Source organism: Pleurodeles waltl, chromosome 7 (assembly GCF_031143425.1).
Source record: "Pleurodeles waltl isolate 20211129_DDA chromosome 7, aPleWal1.hap1.20221129, whole genome shotgun sequence".
Lineage (NCBI taxonomy): Eukaryota > Metazoa > Chordata > Amphibia > Caudata > Salamandridae > Pleurodeles > Pleurodeles waltl.
The window spans coordinates 265,885,627-265,905,904 of NC_090446.1; the positions used below are offsets into that span (position 1 = coordinate 265,885,627).

The following is a 20,278-nucleotide window of genomic DNA, read 5'->3' on the forward strand; positions in this document are numbered from 1 at the left end:
GTGAAAAGTGGTGATGGGGAGATAAGAAATGAGGAGGTCAAATGTCTTGTTGGGAATGTGGATGGAATTGTAGCAGCCAGGAGGGCGATTTCCTTTCATGAATGGAAACAATGTTCTGAGCGAGACAGTTGCCAAATTATGTTAGTTCATTGTTGAAGGGTGGCCACATGAAAGGAATGTGAGTGATGAGCTTAAGCCTTTTTTCAAAATGAAGGACACTTTGTCTATAGAAAGTGAATTGGTGTTGCGAGGGAGCATGTTGATTCCTCCAAGTGTCCTTAGAGCGAGGTTGATAGATATGGCACATCAAGGCAAAGTTGGCATAACGATGGTTGCAGTCAGGCTGACAAATCATTGCAGGTCTACAAAACTCCTTTATGCACGGTCGAGTTTCACAGTGGCCCATGGGAGAAGTTAGGCATGGATTTTGTGGGGCCCATGTATGATTTGCCAGTGAACATCAGATATGGCTTGGCAGTGGTAGACTACTTCTCCAAATGGGGGGAGTGTAATGAAGGAACCAAACTTGGTGGATGTTTTAGGATTCCTCTCTACCGTGTTCAGAAGGGAAGGTTGTCTTCAAGTTTTGGTCACTGACAGCGGAGTGCAATTGAGGTCGAGTGCCATGCATGCGTTTGTCAGTGACCATGGTATCAATCATCTGTCAGTTGCTGTATCTAGTCTTCAAGGCAACAGAGTGGTGGAACGAGTTAACAGAATTTTGAAGGAAAGCATTTAAGTAGCATTGGCCTCTGGGGAGGATGTGTGGGGAGGTCAGTTCAGGACATGTTATGAAGCTATAGGAACACACCGCACTCTTCCATGGGGGTGTCTATGTTTGTACTGTTAAGAGGCCAACACACTACTTGTGATTTATCACTGGCTTTGGTTTTGGAGAAAGCAGAGGTCAGCAGGAGAATACCTTTGGGAGATGAGGTGCAGAACAAAGTAAAAGAAAGACAAAGCCAAAGCAGAGAGAGACATGATACTTTACATAACCTCATGTGCCTTATTGTTTCATGTGGGTGATGTAGTAAAAATCAAAAGACCACATGGTCAAAAAAGAAAAGTTTCAAGGTTTTTCCCGGCCACACTTGTGGTGAAAGTTTCCAATCAATCAATATTGGTAGAGAATGGAAAGTGGTGGAATAAGAGGAATACTGCGTTGATCATGAAAGTAGGTGGTGAGAGTGTGGGAGAGGTACCTTCTGTAAGTACGACGGCGGAGAAGGGATGGTGGTTTGAGAATTAGTATGGGAGGACAAATGAAGCAGAGATGCCATGGGTCAATCAACCATTGTGATGGTGACTCGAACATGATTCATGATGAAGTGACATTTTCCAAAGTATGAGCCGGTCCATCGGGAGAATCGTCTTACATCATTCAGGTAGGATTTGCTGGTGCCACCAACACCCCAGTCTTCCCTTGGAGAGAAAGCAGAAGGAATTCTGGACTAGTATTTCTACAATTTGGTCACGTGGTATTTGCCTGGGGTGTTTTGCAATTTTCAAATGTGTCTATAATGGTATATGGTTATGCACTGTGTTACCTATTCTTCATTGATGGTCTATTTATGTAGCTTACAGGATATCTGTTCCAGATTTTGCATTCATATTTAATTGTTTTTCACTTTTAGTTGTCCTGTTTTGTTGTTCCTTTTCCTCTAGGTTTTGTTAAGGAGGAAGATGGCGTTGTTTTAATGGGTTCCAACTTGGAACCCACTGTATAGAACTTCAGCTTCACCATTCTGATGGTGGTTCCGGCTTTGGCAGTTTGCGATAGCCGGGACGAGCTGCAGGAGTGACCATATGCGGTCGCTTTTAATAAAGGCAATTGTTGTATTTTTATTGGTGTCTCCTGTTTTGCGTTGTTCACCACAACAAAAATGTCTAAAAATGTTTCAAAGCAGGAGTAAAGCTAAGCTCTGTAGTCACTGGGACTAGCATAGCATGCACTGTTTACTGTACAACAGCCATGCTTTACTTGGTTGTTTGAGCCACTGATTGTGTGTGTCTGTTGCGTATGGACTAAAACTATTTAGTGGCCACGACAAATCCCACAAATAGTAAGTTAAAGACAGCAACAATAGGGAATAGACGATTTTTTGTTCTGTATCACTGGTAGTTTTGTTAAGGGATCCTTATTACACCACGTTTCGGCAGATCTGAACAGGGTTTACAAACTTATCGAGCCTCTACGTAAGGCATAGAACCCGGTCTGCTGTGACCTCTTAATGATGTTGGATAAGTCTAACCATGTCAGAACCAATTTGCCAGTTGAGCGTTTGAAGTATTTTGTCTTTGTTTTGTTCCAATGTCCATTGATTGTTTTTCCACAAGACAAACATTCGGCAGAATGTGATGTCTGATAATTAAAATGAGAATTCGCCTCTTGTATGATGCTGGCTCTTGACGCTTTTTGTGCCTGAATAAATGCATACTGTCATCCCGGTCTTTCAAAGTTTGCCTGCGGCATTATGAAATACACTGAGCAAACATGTTTCGAGAAGGTGAGTATCAACACCATTGTGTGTAATAAAACACGCCCACAACTGATTCTTCTCTGTTTACTTTTCCTAGGGTCGGCCTTTGTCATACAAGACATTTTTAATATGGGTTTTGATAAGTATTTACCAAGGTAAGCATATATTCTGTAATTTAATAAGCAGAATTGTTCTTTCATTTCCCTATTGGGGATATAGTTTGGGATGAGACAATATGCATGAACATATATGACAAAATACACTGTGCTTGGTCTTTAATTATATGCAATAATATTCTCAGTTGAATGTTTGAGAACCCTAGCGAACAAATGAGTCGATACAAGTCTCAGACAAATAATTCTTATGCTGGTCCTGCTGTTTTTAATATAATGTTGAATGACCTCCAACTTTGTATCTGGTTGCCAAAGGTATAACTTTCAAGAAACTGTATGATTTATCAGACCAGTACCACCAGTTGGGTTGATTGCAGTTGTGAATGTACTGGCTTTATAGACCCCAATAGAAGCGACAAAGTAAAGGAACGCCGCACAAAAGGGAGAGGTTACAAAGTTGATGGCCTTTGGATTGTAGTCTTTGGATCTGTAGTGTTTAGTCTTGTTGGCATGTTGAAGGTGTGTAGTGAATGATTGTCTCTTTTCTTTCTGTTGTGTTGAAGTGTGTTTATGTTCCATACCTCTTAGTGTAGTAAATAATAACATGATTTCTAACTGCATGATATGTCTTTGCTGTGTTAGGTCATTGTCAAATGCTCCTGTTTCTGTGTGGTTTGTTATCATGCTCTTACAATTGAGCTCTTGAACCACCAGTATTACATCTGTACTGATTTTATTTACCAGCATCAAATGGTATTATTGTGTTTTGCTTTGGTAAAACAGAAAAAGCCAAGCATGTTGAGATGTTGTATTGTATGCAGTATGTTGTATGTGTGTAGTTCTTCTTGATGGCACATGCTGTTGCGAGCAGGTGTTGGTGAACTACAAGGCATATCTGTGTTGTATCGGATGTGTAGGGAGGTATTTTGTACATGTTCTGTTTGATATTTGTGTATTGTGTGACTTGGAAGCTATTGATCCTGGAAAAGCAATGTAAGTTGTAACTATGTGGCAAATCTTTGCTATTGATTTATGTGAATTATTCTATCCAATATTTCGTGATATGTATCTGTGGGATGGCATTTAGTGTGTGATACTTTGAGGAGCAATTCAGTTAAGACCTGTGTGGCATATCCATGCAGTGTTTTCTGTGAGCAAAATGTTTTTCTACTGTGCAAAAGTGGGGTTAAATTCTAGAAAGTAGATGGTTCTTGAAAGAACATTTGCTAAATTGTGCCATGCCTAGAATATGCTACTACCAGCTATTCTAATCATTTAAGTTAAAAGGGATGGCATGCGTTAAAGACATCATAGCCTCTACGTTCTAGCCCTCATGAATATAACTACATATAGCTGTAATGATATGACTATCTTGTCTCGTTCTTAAATACCAAGTTTACCCTGACGTTTTACCATCAAATATACAATGGGAACTTTTTTGGGGAATAAAATGCGTCTTAATTATGTGACCGAGCTGTACTGCCAATACCTAGGTTGATGCTAAAAGGGTTGGTAATGCTGATGAGGAATTTAGAAAGTTGATACATTTATGTGATAGAAGAGCACAGCAGATTTTTAAAAGGTAGTCATTTTTGTGGTTGTCTCTTCTGGTTCTAATACTACATTTTAGAAAGGGTGACGCCTTCAAGAAGGAGTTTTGTCCAGGAAATTAGCTCTCACTTAGTAGTTGATTAAATATATGTTTAAGATATTTTCTCTTTTTTCAATTAGCAAAATAATTTATTTTTCGATATCTACAGGTCAGAAATCCACAAACACAATATCCCAAAACACAAACCGTAACAGGAATGATAAAAGGTAGGGGCAGGGAGAAAAGTGTAAGCTCACCCCTCACAACCAGGGGAATGGGAAAGAATGTGCTAAGGTCACAGCTTCTGAGCAGCTAGCTTAACTTCCAAACATGCAGGGCGATAACTAGCATCTACCATATTCTGTCCACTTGGTAAAGCTGTAGAAATAGAAGACAGACCATTATGGGGAGAATCCACCAGTTTCTGGTCGCGCTCGATGGCCATCTTGAAATGAAAGTTACTGTCTTTCATTAACCACATCACGATAAACTAAGAACTATAATGTACTGCAGCCCATCTTATGGCACCAGCGCAATTCTGTGGATGTGACCGGCACTGTGTGTTGCCGGGGGCAACAGAAGGAACATTTAAATTTGAGGAGCGCGCCCGCTTCGCTGGACGCGCGTATTGACGCTGCTGCCGCCGTTGCTGGGGAGGGGCAGAGGAGGCCCTTCTCATTTTTGGAGCGCTCCCGCCCTGCGGGACGCGCTGTGTGTTGCCTGGGGCAACAGAAGGAACATTTAAATTTGAGGAGCGCGCCCGCTTCGCGGGACGCGCGTATTGACGCCACTGCTGCTGCCGCCGTTGCTGAGGAGGGGCGGAGGAAGCCCTTCTCATTTTTGGAGCACTCCCGCCCTGCGGGACGCGCTGTGTGTTGCCGGGGGCAACAGAAGGAACATTTAAATTTGAGGATCGCGCCCGTCTTTCGCCCGTCATCGCCAGGAAGAGGCTGGGCCCCCCTCTTTAATTTTTTTCTTTTTCTTTTGGGGAACTTCTGGAACAGCCCCCTGTAACATTGTTAATCGTAAAGTGGACTTGTCAAGGAGGAGAAAGAGCCTTCAAAACCTTGGAAGGACACTTATCCCGAGGAGTATCTTAAGTCCCTCTGCGCACTGGACACACAAGTGAGAACGTTCTTTATATGACATTTGACCATTGAGTTTTGATAGTCCAGTGTTATTGATTGTGTTTTCAATTCCTTGGCCAAGTAATTTAATCGGGGTAGTGCAAAGCCGAGGGTTGGCTGGTAAGCTGAATTAAATCGTCCTCACCCTCTCGGTTCTCCCTCTATATCGTAACAAGCCCGTTAGCGCATAAGACATGGGTAAAAGAAAGCATTCAACATCGAATCACCCCGCAAACTTAAAAGATAGTACATATATACTAAAATACATCTCTGGGGCGATGGGGATGATAGACAAACACAGAGTTAACGTAGAGGGAAAATTGTTGACACCTAAAGAACACACTACCCAATTCGCGAAGCACAATGGGACACTAGACAATGCTAATTATAGTAACCACGTGCCCACAAATACAGAGGAAAGGCACACCAATGGATGTATTCAAAACATCTCAGACCTAATTTATACTTCGGATGACCTGTCCCCGGCACCTAAACGCCCAAGGAAGCCGGTGGCAGGAACGGCAGATAAGGGTTCCAAAAAATTACCAAAGAAGGACCCAGCAATTACCCCAGGCCGACAGCCATTAAAGAAACCACCCCGAAAGAAAATCCCAAGTAATTCAGTAGATACAACCCAAACTCTTCTTATAAATCTTTATGATTTAGTAAATATTTTGAAATCATCAATTGGGGCCTCATTGGATTCTTTGTCAGAGTGCCTAAAAGTGGTGGAATCTAATCTTGAGGCAGGCTTAGGAATTATAAAATCCCTACAACCTGAGGCTCCACACGATGGGCAGAAAGATTTTAGTACACCACTCCTGACCTCTAACCATGAGAGTAAAACACAACCTGCCATAAAAGATAGGGCAGATGACTCGTACTTGAATGCAGAGCCCCTGAGAAAACTTCAACAATTACCACCACCAATAGCATTAAACACTAGGCTAGCACATCTAACCTCTAAACCTCCGACCAAGTTACAACCATTCCCATTAGCATCAAACATTAGTCACATCCCGTTAAAGACAGCAATTAATTCACCACCCATGAAGAGGACAGATTACCCCCAGTTAGACCTAGGACGCAGTCATTGTAGTGGAACAAGACCCTCGAAGCCTATATATATCCCAAGCGCTTTTTTACATCTTCCTCCGGAGGCCACTCCATATGTAGTGGTCCTGGCTAATGTTCCACCTGCAGAAGACCAACACCAGGAATCATGGACGGCACTAAGGAATAAGGCACTTAACTGGATAGGCACCCGTATGGGCCCTTGAATTGTGGAGGTCCTTTTTGATGATATAAAAATGATCAGAAGAGTAAAGTGGGTAGGAAGTGGCCGGAAGGTACTGGAGGGAGACTGCGTGGTTCTTTCACTCAAATCTCCGGATTTGGTGGAAAGAATCATTCGCAAACTAGGATCCAGGCAAGTTACTCCCGAAGGAATTTCCCTACTACCTCTGGGATTTTTTTATCAAAGATTTGCGCGGCATCATACTGAGATTCTACAACCAATAAACAAAAGATTTTTAATTAGCCCAGACCCCAGACCCCATTCCTCTTTCCAATAGATTCCAACCCTTTACAACCCTAGAAGGTGTAGATTGACTATATACGAATAAGAAAGATTCATTTCATGAACTGGCCCCAGAACCAAACACAGAAGGGCTTCCCACGAATAATGAAGATATATCAGCTGAAGTGGAACCCAAAGGGATCATAGCTGGGACTCAGACAAACCAGAGAGACCTTCTACCAACAGTAACTTACTCAATAGATGGTGGTACACCCCTTTCAACCACAAATAATGTGCACTGCCAAATCCAACAGAAATCCAAAATAACTTTACTTTATTGGAATGTGGCGGGCCTAACCAATAAGATGAATAACCCACTCTGGGCGAACTTTATAGAAGACTTCCTATGTTTATGCGTCCAGGAGACCTGGTTACATAAACGGTTATAGGACTTTCCACACCCCAGCTGTGCAGACAAAACATGGTAGGCCAAAAGGAGGCCTATGCACATATATCTCCAATAAATTACGGCTACAGAACTTAAAGATGCAAACTATGAGACCGTATTATCAAATGATAGAAAGTAACTTGGATCAGAAGACTCAGTTAGTGATCATTAATTTTTATAATAACGCTCCACCAGGCGAAGTCCCCAATATCTTAATGGAGATGGGAGAGGACCTAGAGAAAATATGTGCAAATAATAGGCGCGAGACTCTCATTATATGGGGCGGTGATTTTAATGTCCATCTTTGTAAAAAACTTTCGGAGAAGGTATGCGGCTGGGACACCGAAGACACTGGCCCAAGACCTCACTTTTACAAGGAGAGGCAATGAACTTAATGATCCAAAAATATAACCTGTCCTTTGTAAATGAATTATTGTCCGAAGTACCACAATTTAAACCAACCTTTAATGGTAGGGTCGCAGATACGGTGATTGATTATGTTTTAAAGCCAACCCATCTTGCACACTATCTTACTTAACTACATGTTACATGATATTGCGATAAGCGATCACTTTCCTCAGAGTTTGAACCTCTCTCTAACCCTCTCTACAACGGCCAAAGTTGATAAGGACATATTGGTAAATGATATTGAATTAGCTCCACGCAATGGATACACCCTGCGATGGGCCCAGTTGGATCCAAACGCTTTACTTAAGCAGTTAATACAAGATCATAACCAAGCCTTCATAGACTGTCTTACTGAGAACATTGATCAAGGGAAATGTTTAGGCGCCTTTTCGCAGATCACGCAAGGTGTGAAAGAAGCTCTTACCATTAGAACGGGAAAGGTAGGACAGAGAAGGAAAATGGGTTGGTTTGATTATGATTGTACGAAAGCACATAAGAGACTAAAAAAGGCTTTAAGTGCCTCAATAAGGAGTCAGACTGAGATACGCGTGTACAGACAGGAATATAAGATAGCCATAAAAAAAAGGAAATTCATTCTGAAACAAAATTTGTGGGAAACTTTACATGAAGCCAGTCGAATGAAGGACAACATCCTCTTCTGGAAAACAATAAATACTCCAGTGCTAGGGGATAGTGATATCCCTAGGATGGAAATTGCAATTTCCGAAGAGGATTGGATTGCACATTTTTCTAAAATGTATTCTCACCTTAGTGATCGAGAGCCAACATATCACACAAAAGACTCAGTTTCCCAGGAAGGCCCACGTCTGACTGTAACACCTCAGTTCAGTTTAGAAGAGGTAGTGGAAGCCATAAATTCAAGCAAAGCTGGGAAGGCGCCGGGTCCTGACGGTGTCCCGATAGATCTATATAAGTCCAATACGCAGTTATGGGGCCCTTTACTGACGCAGACTCTGAGGGCTCTTTGCATACAGGGCCCTCTATCATCATGGCGAGACTCTACCATTGTCCCTATATACAAAAAAGGTGACCGTTCGAATCCGGCTTGCTATAGGCCAATCTCCCTACTTGATACATCGGCTAAAATAGCAGGGAGAATCATCCTGAACAGACTCCAAACGAGGGCAGAACAAAATGGCATTCTATCTCCAGTACAATATGGTTTCAGTGCAGGAATAGGTACGGTGGAGCAGGGCCTGAACTTAAGTATCCTAATCGGAAAGTACACAAGGACTAGAGAGAGTAATTTGTATTTGGCCATTATAGACCTATCCTCAGCATTTGATTACGTACTACATGAGAAGCTATGGGATATCTTAAGCAGAATGGGGGTAGAACCATCAATAATTCAGTTCATTCAGGACCTGTACACAGGATGCAAAGCAAGAGTAAGGTACGGGATAAAAGGGGAATGCATTAGGCCTTTTAGTATACATAGAGAGGTTCGTCAAGGCTGCGTACTTGCCCCGCTTTTGTTCACACTATACATAAACAATCTAGAATCTGAACTGACAAGTAGATGCAAAGATCTCCCCAAAATAGGCAACTGTGCTGTCCCGGTGCTACTCTACGCAGATGATGCAGTTCTTATGGCCAGGACACCACTAGCCCTCCAAAAACTTCTAACTACCTGCATAACTTTTATGACAGACTTGGGCCTTACCGTTAATCGTTCCAAAACTTTCATAATGAACTGTGGTAGGAAACAGGATAAGATTAAAAACATCACTATTAACGGGGGGAAGGTTGACACAGCTCGAACATTTTCATACCTGGGCATAATGTTTGATAAAAAGGGTTCCTGGGCACATTGTATGAAAACTAAAAAAGATCAGATCACCAAGACAACGGCGGCTCTGAAAATCTTCTCAAAAAAGTTAGGGGGGGATTACCCCACTGAACATGGTAAAAATCTACAGAGCCAAGTGCACCCCCGGACGCTTTATATGGATCAGGTATTTGGGGTTATAGTAATTGTAAATCCATCCAGACGGTGGAAAATGATTTCCTCAGACATCTGTTAATGGTACCAAATGGCACATCATCGTACATAACCCTCGCAGAGCTAGGGGTCTCCTTCTTATCTGATCTGATAAAGATTCAACCACTGTTATTATGGCACAAAGTGTGGTCCTCTGAGTATACTGGATTAAACAAAACTATTTTATCTGATTGCATTGCCTCAACATACTCGTTAAAAGTTCCTTGGCTGAGATATATTTTGACCTTTTTCGAAGACATGGGCAGTAAAGAATATTATACAAACCCGGAATCACTGGAAAAAATAAATAGGAAGGAACTGAAGGCATTAACACTGACGCATCTAGAAGAACGTCGCTGGGAAGTTGAATCAAAAAAGCCCAGTGTAATGTCTAACCAATTAATTCGGTCTGTGGAGGGCATGCAGCCCTATCTGGCAAATGTGGTAAACTCTCGGGACCGCTTTGTTCTTACAAGATTAAGGTTAGACACCTTCCACCGTTTAGTAACTTTTCCGACCATAAATGACTGGAACACAACTTTAAGGGCATGCCCCTGTGACGCAACGGCATCCCAAACTACGATTCACGTGGTTTTATTCTGCAAATTTTATACAAAACAGAGAAAGTGTCTTTTAGTTCCTCTTTTAAGATCGCTTAACTTGCGTCAGTGCCGTAGTGCGTATATTAGCATACAGGTCTTACCCTCTATTGAAATGTGTGGAATCTTGGCAAATTTTTTATGTTCTGTATTAATTGCAAGAAGGTCTATGGGGGTATTGGTGCAAACTTAATAAGGTCATTTATCCATTCGTGAATGGACAATTGATTGTATGCATTTTATTCCCACTATTTATATTTTATTATATTTATATTATTTTATCTATTTATTGTGTTAATACATGTAGATGTGTTTTCTTATGACACTTTTATGACTTGCTGAAAGTCGAATCAAGTTTTGTACTACTATTTTCTTTTTTTGGATGATTGTAATTTTGAATATGCCTAAACATATATACAGGGAGTGCAGAATTATTAGGCAAATGAGTATTTTGACCACATCATCCTCTTTATGCATGTTGTCTTACTCCAAGCTGTATAGGCTCGAAAGCCTACTACCAATTAAGCATATTAGGTGATGTGCATCTCTGTAATGAGAAGGGGTGTGGTCTAATGACATCAACACCCTATATCAGGTGTGCATAATTATTAGGCAACTTAACAAAAAACAAATATATACCCATTTCAATTATTTATTATTACCAGTGAAACCAATATAACATCTCAACATTCACAAATATACATTTCTGACATTCAAAAACAAAACAAAAACAAATCAGTGACCAATATAGCCACCTTTCTTTGCAAGGACACTCAAAAGCCTGCCATCCATGGATTCTGTCAGTGTTTTGATCTGTTCACCATCAACATTGCGTGCAGCAGCAACCACAGCCTCCCAGACACTGTTCAGAGAGTTGTACTGTTTTCCCCCCTTGTACATCTCACATTTGATGATGGACCCCAGGTTCTCCATGGGGTTCAGATCAGGTGAACAAGGAGGCCATGTCATTAGATTTCCTTCTTTTATACCCTTTCTTGCCAGCCACGCTGTGGAGTACTTGGACGCGTGTGATGGAGCATTGTCCTGCATGAAAATCATGTTTTTCTTGAAGGATGCAGACTTCTTCCTGTACCACTGCTTGAAGAAGGTGTCTTCCAGGAACTGGCAGTAGGACTGGGAGTTGAGCTTGACTCCATCCTCAACCCGAAAAGGCCCCACAAGCTCATCTTTGATGATACCAGCCCAAACCAGTACTCCACCTCCACCTTGCTGGCGTCTGAGTCGGACTGGAGCTCTCTGCCCTTTACCAATCCAGCCACGGGCCCATCCATCTGGCCCATCAAGACTCACTCTCATTTCATCAGTCCAAAAAACCTTAGAAAAATCAGTCTCGAGATATTTCTTGGCCCAGACGTTTCAGCTTGTGTGTCTTGTTCAGTGGTGGTCGTCTTTCAGCCTTTCTTACCTTGGCCATGTCTCTGAGTATTGCACACCTTGTGCTTTTGGGCACTCCAGTGATGTTGCAGCTCTGAAATATGGCCAAACTGGTGGCAAGTGGCATCGTGGCAGCTGCACGCTTGACTTTTCTCAGTTCATGGGCAGTTATTTTGCGCCTTGGTTTTTCCACACGCTTATTGCGACCCTGTTGACTATTTTGAATGAAACGCTTGATTGTTCGATGATCACGCTTCAGAAGCTTTGCAATTTTAAGAGTGCTGCATCCCTCTGCAAGATATCTCACTATTTTTGACTTTTCTGAGCCTGCCAAGTCCTTCTTTTGACCCATTTTGCCAAAGGAAAGGAAGTTGCCTAATAATTATGCACACCTGATATAGGGTGTTGATGTCATTAGACCACACCCCTTCTCATTACAGAGATGCACATCACCTAATATGCTTAATTGGTAGTAGGCTTTCGAGCCTATACAGCTTGGAGTAAGACAACATGCATAAAGAGGATGATGTGGTCAAAATACTCATTTGCCTAATAATTCTGCACTCCCTGTACAGCCAGTATTCAGTATTCCAACAGTCTATAGTAAAAGTACTAATAACCATATTGCACATTTATATAATAACAATACTGTGACAAAATCGTGATCTCAAAGAAACATACACCACACCAGGCATAAAAAAGTGGACTGGAAAATAAACTTTAAGTTAGCCCATAAAAAACAAAACACATTTAAGGGAAGCGTGGTCTCTCATCTCTCCTTTATCCTCACTACAGGTAGCATCATCATGTATGGGGCATTGCTGCTCTTCGAGTCTGAGTTTTTCCACATCGTCGCCATTTCTTTCACATCCCTGATTCTCACCGAACTGCTGATGGTGGCCCTAACCATACAGACGTGGCACTGGCTTATGATTGTGGCCGAGCTGCTGAGCCTCTCCTGCTACATTGCCTCCCTGGTGTTCCTACATGAGTACATTGGTAAGGAACCAGCTTCTTCCTTTGTTCACAGACTGTTAACTTCCAGGAGTGCGTTTTATTTCTGTTTTGCCTTGTGCTGTTGAGATTTCTTTCTCCGTTGCCCAGCCTAATTTTTGAATTATGCAATTAAAAAGTTCTCTCCACAGAATTTTTTTGGAGTTGTTGTCATATGACCGAGTATATCATTGTTGATTTCAAAATCAGTGCTTAATTTGTCCAGTCCAGAAAAATAAGTGCCAAACGCCACCACCTTCATCTGGCACAACTTAAGCTCTTCACGTACCCATCGTCTAAAGCTCCTTCAAAGTTTCAGTTTTTTAAAACTGCTGTTCCAGAGTCACATTAATTAAATTGTGGTAAGAGGTTAACATTCTGTACCTGTATTTGGGATTCTGGAATACCTACATGCAACATGTCAAGAAAGGCAGGTGCAAAATAAAATATTGCGCAGCTTTGGAGTAAAAGGAATTTGTACAGTGGGAAAAATATGCAAATTGAATGAAGGAGAATCTGAAAGTTGCAGCTTATGCGACTTAACATTTTTTTTAATATTTAAAAAAATCCCCAGGGAAAAAGGACACCAGACACTCTTAGGATTAACCTTCCTGTGGGCACTGCAGTTTACGTATGTGCTGCTGGAGTCATAGTCTGCTAATGTTAGCAACTGGATATAGCCAGTTGGCACTGCTGATGCTTCTTAAATGTAAGCATAGTATATGACTTCAGAGACTGCCAGGGCAGCAGTCTGATTATTTTCTGCTTCATCTTTACATACGGAAAGTATATGCTTCCCTGCTCTACCCTTGTTTGACTGTCAGTATGATGGGCTCAGTGCTTAATTTGTGCTTGTTGTTTCCGGTGCTGAGCACCGGCACTTATTTGTGAGGGCCGGGGCTTATTCTTATGCCTCAAGCATTTGCTGCAAGCAAAAGACACATATGGGAAAGACGGAAGAAGGAAAAACTAAAAAGCGTCATAAAGGGAGAAAGTAGAAAGTTGCAGGATGAGCTGAAGGGGCATGGGTGGCCGTAAATGGATTGAAGAGGCCCGAGATGGCTTCAGGATTACGCTGCCTCAGTATTAAGTGCTGGCAGATTTAATTACAGCAGCCGCGTGTTTAAGAGAAGGGCTTTGAGCACCAGCACCTCTTTATTTACAAATTAAGCACTGGATGGGCTTCTTTGCGCCTACTGCCTTTTTAGTAAACCGTGAGGTGGTCAATGATGCACCTCCATTGTGTGAAGACTGTAACATAGCCACACACACTGAATTCCGGCAAGTCCTAGGGGAGACAGAATCGAGGAGAGGGGGCTGGACTCCTCCTCAAGAGACATAGCTGCATTTGTGTCTGAACTCATAGACAACCTCCTTTCCGTAAGAGCAGTTTCAAAGCTGATGACACTAACTGCTGTTTCCAACGTTTTATCAATTTAGGCGCCTTTAGGTAAAAGGTCCGCAGCAGGGGGACCCTCCCACCACTTTCTTTTTTCCCATCTTTGGCTGATTAGGAGCACACAAGAAGAAACTGAACCTCTCCTGAGGAGCCTGGCTTCAAACAATCTCAACAAACGTGTGATGTTTTCCTAAGTAAAAAAACGGGCAGCATGTGCAATACAAGCTACCTTACATAGGACACTTTAAGGAGATAGGGCACAGCCTCCTCCAGGTTCCGACGGTGCGGACAGGCCCACACTTGGCCTGGGTGCCACGCCCTCCTCGCAGGGGTCTGTAAGCGCTATAAACGCGTGGTCTCAGGCTGCCCCTTTTGGCGCCCAGCGGTAACCTGGGGGATGTAGTCCCAGGAGCTGTCCATCAAAAGGTGCGGACATCAACAGCCCAAAAAAATTTACTGCGCCCCACGGGGCTGAAAGCACTATAAGCGTAGGCTGACCACATTTTGAAAAGAAAAAACCGGGACAGGTCAGGCATAAAAGTAGGACATGTGAAAGGAGAGCACACCTTTCAATTCTGCCTCGCAGGTTGACCTGACCTTTGTCCTAAAAACCGGGACATTTATTTAAAATTAACATAGCGTTCACAGGTTGACTTGACCTTTGCCCCAAAAACCGGGACATTTATTGAAAATGAACAAAAGCATCGGGACACCATCACACCGGGACAGTCCTCTGAAAACCAGGATTGTCCGGGCAAATCCGGAGATGTCTAGTCACCCTATATAAGTGGGCAATCTCAGGTGGCACCTTTGGTGCCCTGCGGTAACCTGGGGGTGTAGTCCCACCCCAGGAGCAGTCCTTCACAAAGGTGTGGGCTCCAGCGGACGTGAAAAGTGTTTTGCACCGTGGGGCACGGTTTCATGTAGTCCCTCCTGGACTCCAGCAGTAACCTAGAGGATGTAGTTCCACCTCAGGAGCTGTCCTTCACAAAGGTGCGTGCAGCAGCGGCCATGAAAAATGTTCCCTTGGTGCTCTCCTTCCTCTAGCAGTATGACCAGATTAAAGGGATTTGTAACAGTGCTGCACGTTTACATGCTCTATTTTAGTGGCACATTGAGGCAACTGCCTTCAGCACTTTAATGGAACAGCATCATATTAGGGTGTGTATTTCTCTCCCAAGCTTTTTTAATTTTTTGCTGTTGGTTTTTTACCACTTCTGTGTTTCTCGAGAACTTACTTGAGTATACAATAAGCTTTCTTTCAAATCATGCAGTCTACCTTTTCTGCAGTAACATGGAACATGGCAAGCATGAATGCACGCATCATAAAATCCGAAAACGTCTTACTCAGATATATAAAATTGTGATCTTTTGTTTGTGTTTCTTTTTTTTTTTCTTTTTTTTTTTACATTTTGACGCTATAACATGGGTGCTGGAAGTAAGGGTGCGAGGTGCTGCAGAACCCTAAATAACTATATGCTGGCATCCCATATTTTGTTTTATCTTGTCACGTTTGCAGTTCATTCAAAGGTAGAGATCCAGTGCCAGTCTATTCTTCTGACAATTTGTCACTTATTCTTTTAACACGTGGAATATTTGTTTCTTTTTCTTACTGTAGAGTGTGAGGATTTTCTAAAGTGACCTATGTGGCAATCTTGCTGATGTGAAAAGACATTCTTTAGAATGTGGTTTTCTTCTTACACACAGTGGCGGCTGGTGTTCAAGGGCTAAGGGGCTGCACCCCTAGCCTTTTCTGGCCTCTCTAGTGAAGCATAGATTTAATTACATGATGAAAGTAAAACATTTCCTGCACAACATTTTCGCAGTGAAAGTTGTGCACTTTGAAAAGCCCCACTGCGCCTACGTCAGTATGTGGCTGAAAGCTGCACAGTAGGGCTTACAGGGCTTGCCTACGCAAAGCCCTTACGTTTTCTCAAAACGCACTGACGTCCCTGGCTTATCTCCTCCTCCACCAGAAGCCCTGATTGTAAACAGCCTGGAGCGTTTTTTGTTCAGCCCGGGTTTCTGAAAACTTCATGTCACTCCGATATTATTCTCCACCCTTTCCTATTTACTCAAATGGTGGGGTGTGATCAGAAGGGTCTACGTACCAGAGGTCACATTTTATTAAAAGAATGTGCCATTGCGCAAAGAAAATCCCCAGTCTGTGGCAGAGAAATTGAATAAATACAATAAATAACTCCATCCAGGGCTCTCTGGGAGACAGGAGTGTGACCTGAAGACCTCAAGTCATACATATGCCACAGACAACCCTGCACACAAGTAAGTTGGAGCTCTATCTTTTTTACAGACAATAAGAAAAGAATCTGTTCTCTCAGCTCTCCTCTGCTTTCACTGCCTCTGTAGGTGATTTCGTCTCTCAAAGGCAGTAATGGTTCCAGTAATTTATCATGGCTAGTTATTCTTTTATTTCTTCTACAGACTAATGACGTGATATGTCATATTAAACATTTAATCTGCAGCTCAAATAAACATGTACCTTTTATCACTGAAACTGCTGGATGGGTGAGGCAATGTATGTTTGTTTGAATGTGTTTGCAGGCCTTGACAGAGTGCCTGAGAAAATGTGGGTGTCTGTGTATAAGAGTTGTGTGAATGGCAGTGGATGACAATGTGGATGATTAAATGGGTAGGTGACCAAAGGCAGTGGGTGAGTAGGTGAATGGAAATACGTGGGTAGTGAGGCCCTCTCACAAGGTGCAATTCCGTCTTGTATTTGTGCCCCACCACTGCTTTCAGTCACCAGCCACCACTGCTTACACATAACACAATTTAAATCCCTACAAATGAGCTCTAATATATTTTAAAATAACAGGATAGCATAAATAAACTGCAATTTTTTCTAATTCTGAAGTGTGATGGAAACACAGATTTTAATGGGATAAAAAAAATCAATAGACATGGTGGTATACATACGAAATACTAGCTGGAACTCAATTTCCATATCATATCGTTTTTTGCTCTATATAGTTTTATTAGTAAAACTTAATGTCGGTTTAAATTTAGGGGTCATTTCAATTAAAAGTTGTGTTGTCTGTAAATAGCAGCGGCTACCACAACCTGCTTTAGTGATATATTTGTGACACTGTCCACCTAAATGCAACACCAGATACACACTACCCTGTTACCACTCTTCTGCTGAATGGGAGGGACTCATTTGCAACACGCTTGTTGTTTTATCCAGAATCCCTGTGACTTCAGTTATGTAACATTGATGGCAGCATTCTTCCACCACCAGTAGATTCCAACACAATTTGAACAAAAGAAATCAATAAAATAAAATGTGAGAATTCAAAAAGCGTTTATTTATCTCGTGCAGCTTCCTCATTTCCGGTTGTAAAACCTCACTTGCTAACAGCAATAAAGCATTTCCCGAAATACACAGCAGTTAGTACAAACAATAACTTTTTTTGTCAGCTGAATTTTTGCAGTGTCCTGCTCTGGAAAAAAGATGAATTTTGAGGTTTTAATTAACAGCACCGTGTATTTTAGATAACAATATTTAAAATATATCAGACCTTCGAAAACGGTCATAAGTAACTGCTTGTCAAGATAATCAGTGAGAACTGGACCTTCTTATCGGGTATGCATTTTTGTTGTATCCTGAGTTTAAAAAAACGTGAACTTCAGTGTTTCTTGAAGCTTAAATAAAATGCTTCTTTAAGCATGCTTCTATTATGGACAGGAAGTGATTGTTCGTCGTGACCTTGATCTGAACTCACAACAGTATCTGTTAGACATTGAAAATATTCATTTTGCTTTAATTAAACTGTATAAATAAACTTGTTCAACTCCTGCGTTTTCAAGCTTCATATTTTAATTGGATATGTGTCTCAACCACAAATGATTATGGACACTAAGCCACTGGTTCCCAACCTGTGGTCCAGGGACCTCTGGGGTCCGCAAAACCTCCTCGGGTGGGGTCCACGACTGCTTAGAAAATTAAATAATAATAACATATTTGCTTGCCATCTTTCAGTAATGACTCAATGGGGGAGAGGGGGTCTCGGGTGGGGGGGTCCTCGGATTCCAATAATGATTCAGTGGGGGTCCCCGGGTCCCAGTCAAGTCAAAAGGTTGGGAACCACTGCACTAAACCATTCACTATATTTATTTTCTCCTCCAACACCCAGTTACGCATGAAACAGCAAAGCGATTCTAGGTAATTTGCCTTGGAAGAGATTCAGTTTGCCCTAATTCGGATCAAAACTTAAATTCGGCTGGTAAATTCTGTGTCTTCTTAACTCCCTTTCCGCTCACCTACTATTATGAGTACAAAGCGCACCTCCAGATTCCTGTAAATCAGTAATCTCCGAGTCACTTTAAACCACAGTCACATTTAGTACTCGAATCAGCCAGGTCTTCAAAATGTGCGTCTGACTTACTCTTCCATTACCGCCCCCACCTCCACCTCCAATACAAAATCACCCTCATCAGGGTAATAGTCACCCTCCATCTGCACTACAACATCTTCCTGTGTGCCAACTCTTTTAATAATACGCTAAAAGAAGCAGTTCATTGAAAGTCATGTGGCCAGGCCAATTTTCAATCTACTGCCATTGGCACCATATTCAGCAAAATCGAGAAAGGCCTCCACCAGCTTCTGACTACAGCTCATTTGCATGCCCTAAAAATGAGCTGTAGTCAGAAGCCAGTAGACTTTATCCATTTTAATTATTGATTTTAGCAGTACCCCTCAGCCTGGGTGGCCTTTTTCGAGAAGGAAAACGTTTTGTGCGAGTCCAAGAAAGCCACATCCAGCGGAAGGATACTTACTTTACTGGACTCAATGCATAAAAGACGGTCTGAAATGATTCTCTCCTTTAGGCAGACGTTGTAGATCCAGCTCTTCCAAATACAATTTCTAACTCGCTTTGCTATCTTGAGATCGTATCCAGCTCTTTCCTATCCCACCCCCGATTTCATCCTCCATCTTGGTTCAAGCACACTCTGAGGCAGCTTTCACTTATTAACCTTTTATGTAATACAGCACAAAACAAGTGTCCCTTTCTCTCTAGACATCACGAGAGGGCCAATACCAGCCATATTGACCGTTAATAATACTACTCAAGCTCCATGTGCCATAAGGCAGCCATGGCTTTGGGATCTTCCGAGCTACCCTGAATGGATCAAAAACAAAATGTATAAAAAGTTAGTTTGCTTCAGAAAGCTGTCTTTATATGAGATTAATGTTTCCTGCACCAGAGTGATTGCGAAGGGAGCCATTGCTTGGCTTCTTGAGTGTGTAAGTAGAAGGATGGCAGAAAAAAAACAATGCACAAGTGGAATTCTCTGATGTTTGCTGACAGGGTGCTCTTGTAAATGCTGAAGAAGAGAGGAAGAAGATGGGAGGCATGAGTAAAGTGATGGGGTGGAGAGATTTAGGGGATCCTAAGAGCTGGATTTATACTGTTGATTGTTTGAGACAATGGAATCTTCTGAGTTATTGGCTTTATTAGTGATTTCTGCATTAGGGTACTTGTTGATGCATTGTATCAAAGACCTCTAGAAGCCCAAATTACTACTCAGGGGTGCAATGGTCTTGTATGTCCAATTTATGTAACACCCCCCCCCACCCCCAAGTGCACCTTCATATTCATAAAGGGGCCAGAGATGCCTTTCCGGCCGAGTTTTTAGAAACTTTGCGCCGGCATCTACAATCCATCTCTTCTCTTAAATATGTATGGGTATGTGGCCCCATGCAAACAAGGAAACACTTTGCCTTGGTGCATAAGCCATACTGGAGATGCAGATTCAGAGGTAAAAGGCTATCAGAAAGTACACCATGTAGAGGGGATGCACAGTCATTGCTCCCTGGCAGGGTAATATCGAGTCCCCATGGACCCTCTAGACAGCCCCTTTTTAAAATCAGGTTGTGTTGCCACCCGCAAAGTGAAAGGCAGACCATTAATTCAAATCTGCTGGCCTTGCTTTAACTAATGGCAGGCATATGTTTGCTGTAGCTCATTCATCATGATTTAGTGCAGTGACCTAGACTGAGCTCAATACACACTGTTAAAAGACCATCTCTAATATAGGCCTGGAACATCTATGAGAATGTGCACTGCTGGGCAACCTTCATTATGGGCCTCCCAGAGATGCTTGTTAGCATTTAGGAGAGCAGCCTAGAAGCAGCGAGGTGAAAGAAGCACCCTAAATCATGTCACAGCTGCCTGAAAA

General features: G+C 42.2%; 1 protein-coding gene across 2 annotated transcripts in view; it reads left to right on the forward strand.

Annotated features, from left to right (window-relative positions):
* The window catches only part of ATP9A (ATPase phospholipid transporting 9A (putative)), a 534,117-nt gene that overhangs the window by 493,252 nt on the left and 20,587 nt on the right, over nt 1-20,278 (forward strand). For both annotated transcript variants that reach the window (XM_069243632.1, XM_069243631.1), the window contains exons 26-27: nt 2,581-2,638; nt 12,481-12,684. In XM_069243632.1, coding sequence (XP_069099733.1) covers nt 2,581-2,638; nt 12,481-12,684 — 262 coding nt within the window. The remainder of the gene's footprint in view (nt 1-2,580; nt 2,639-12,480; nt 12,685-20,278) is intronic.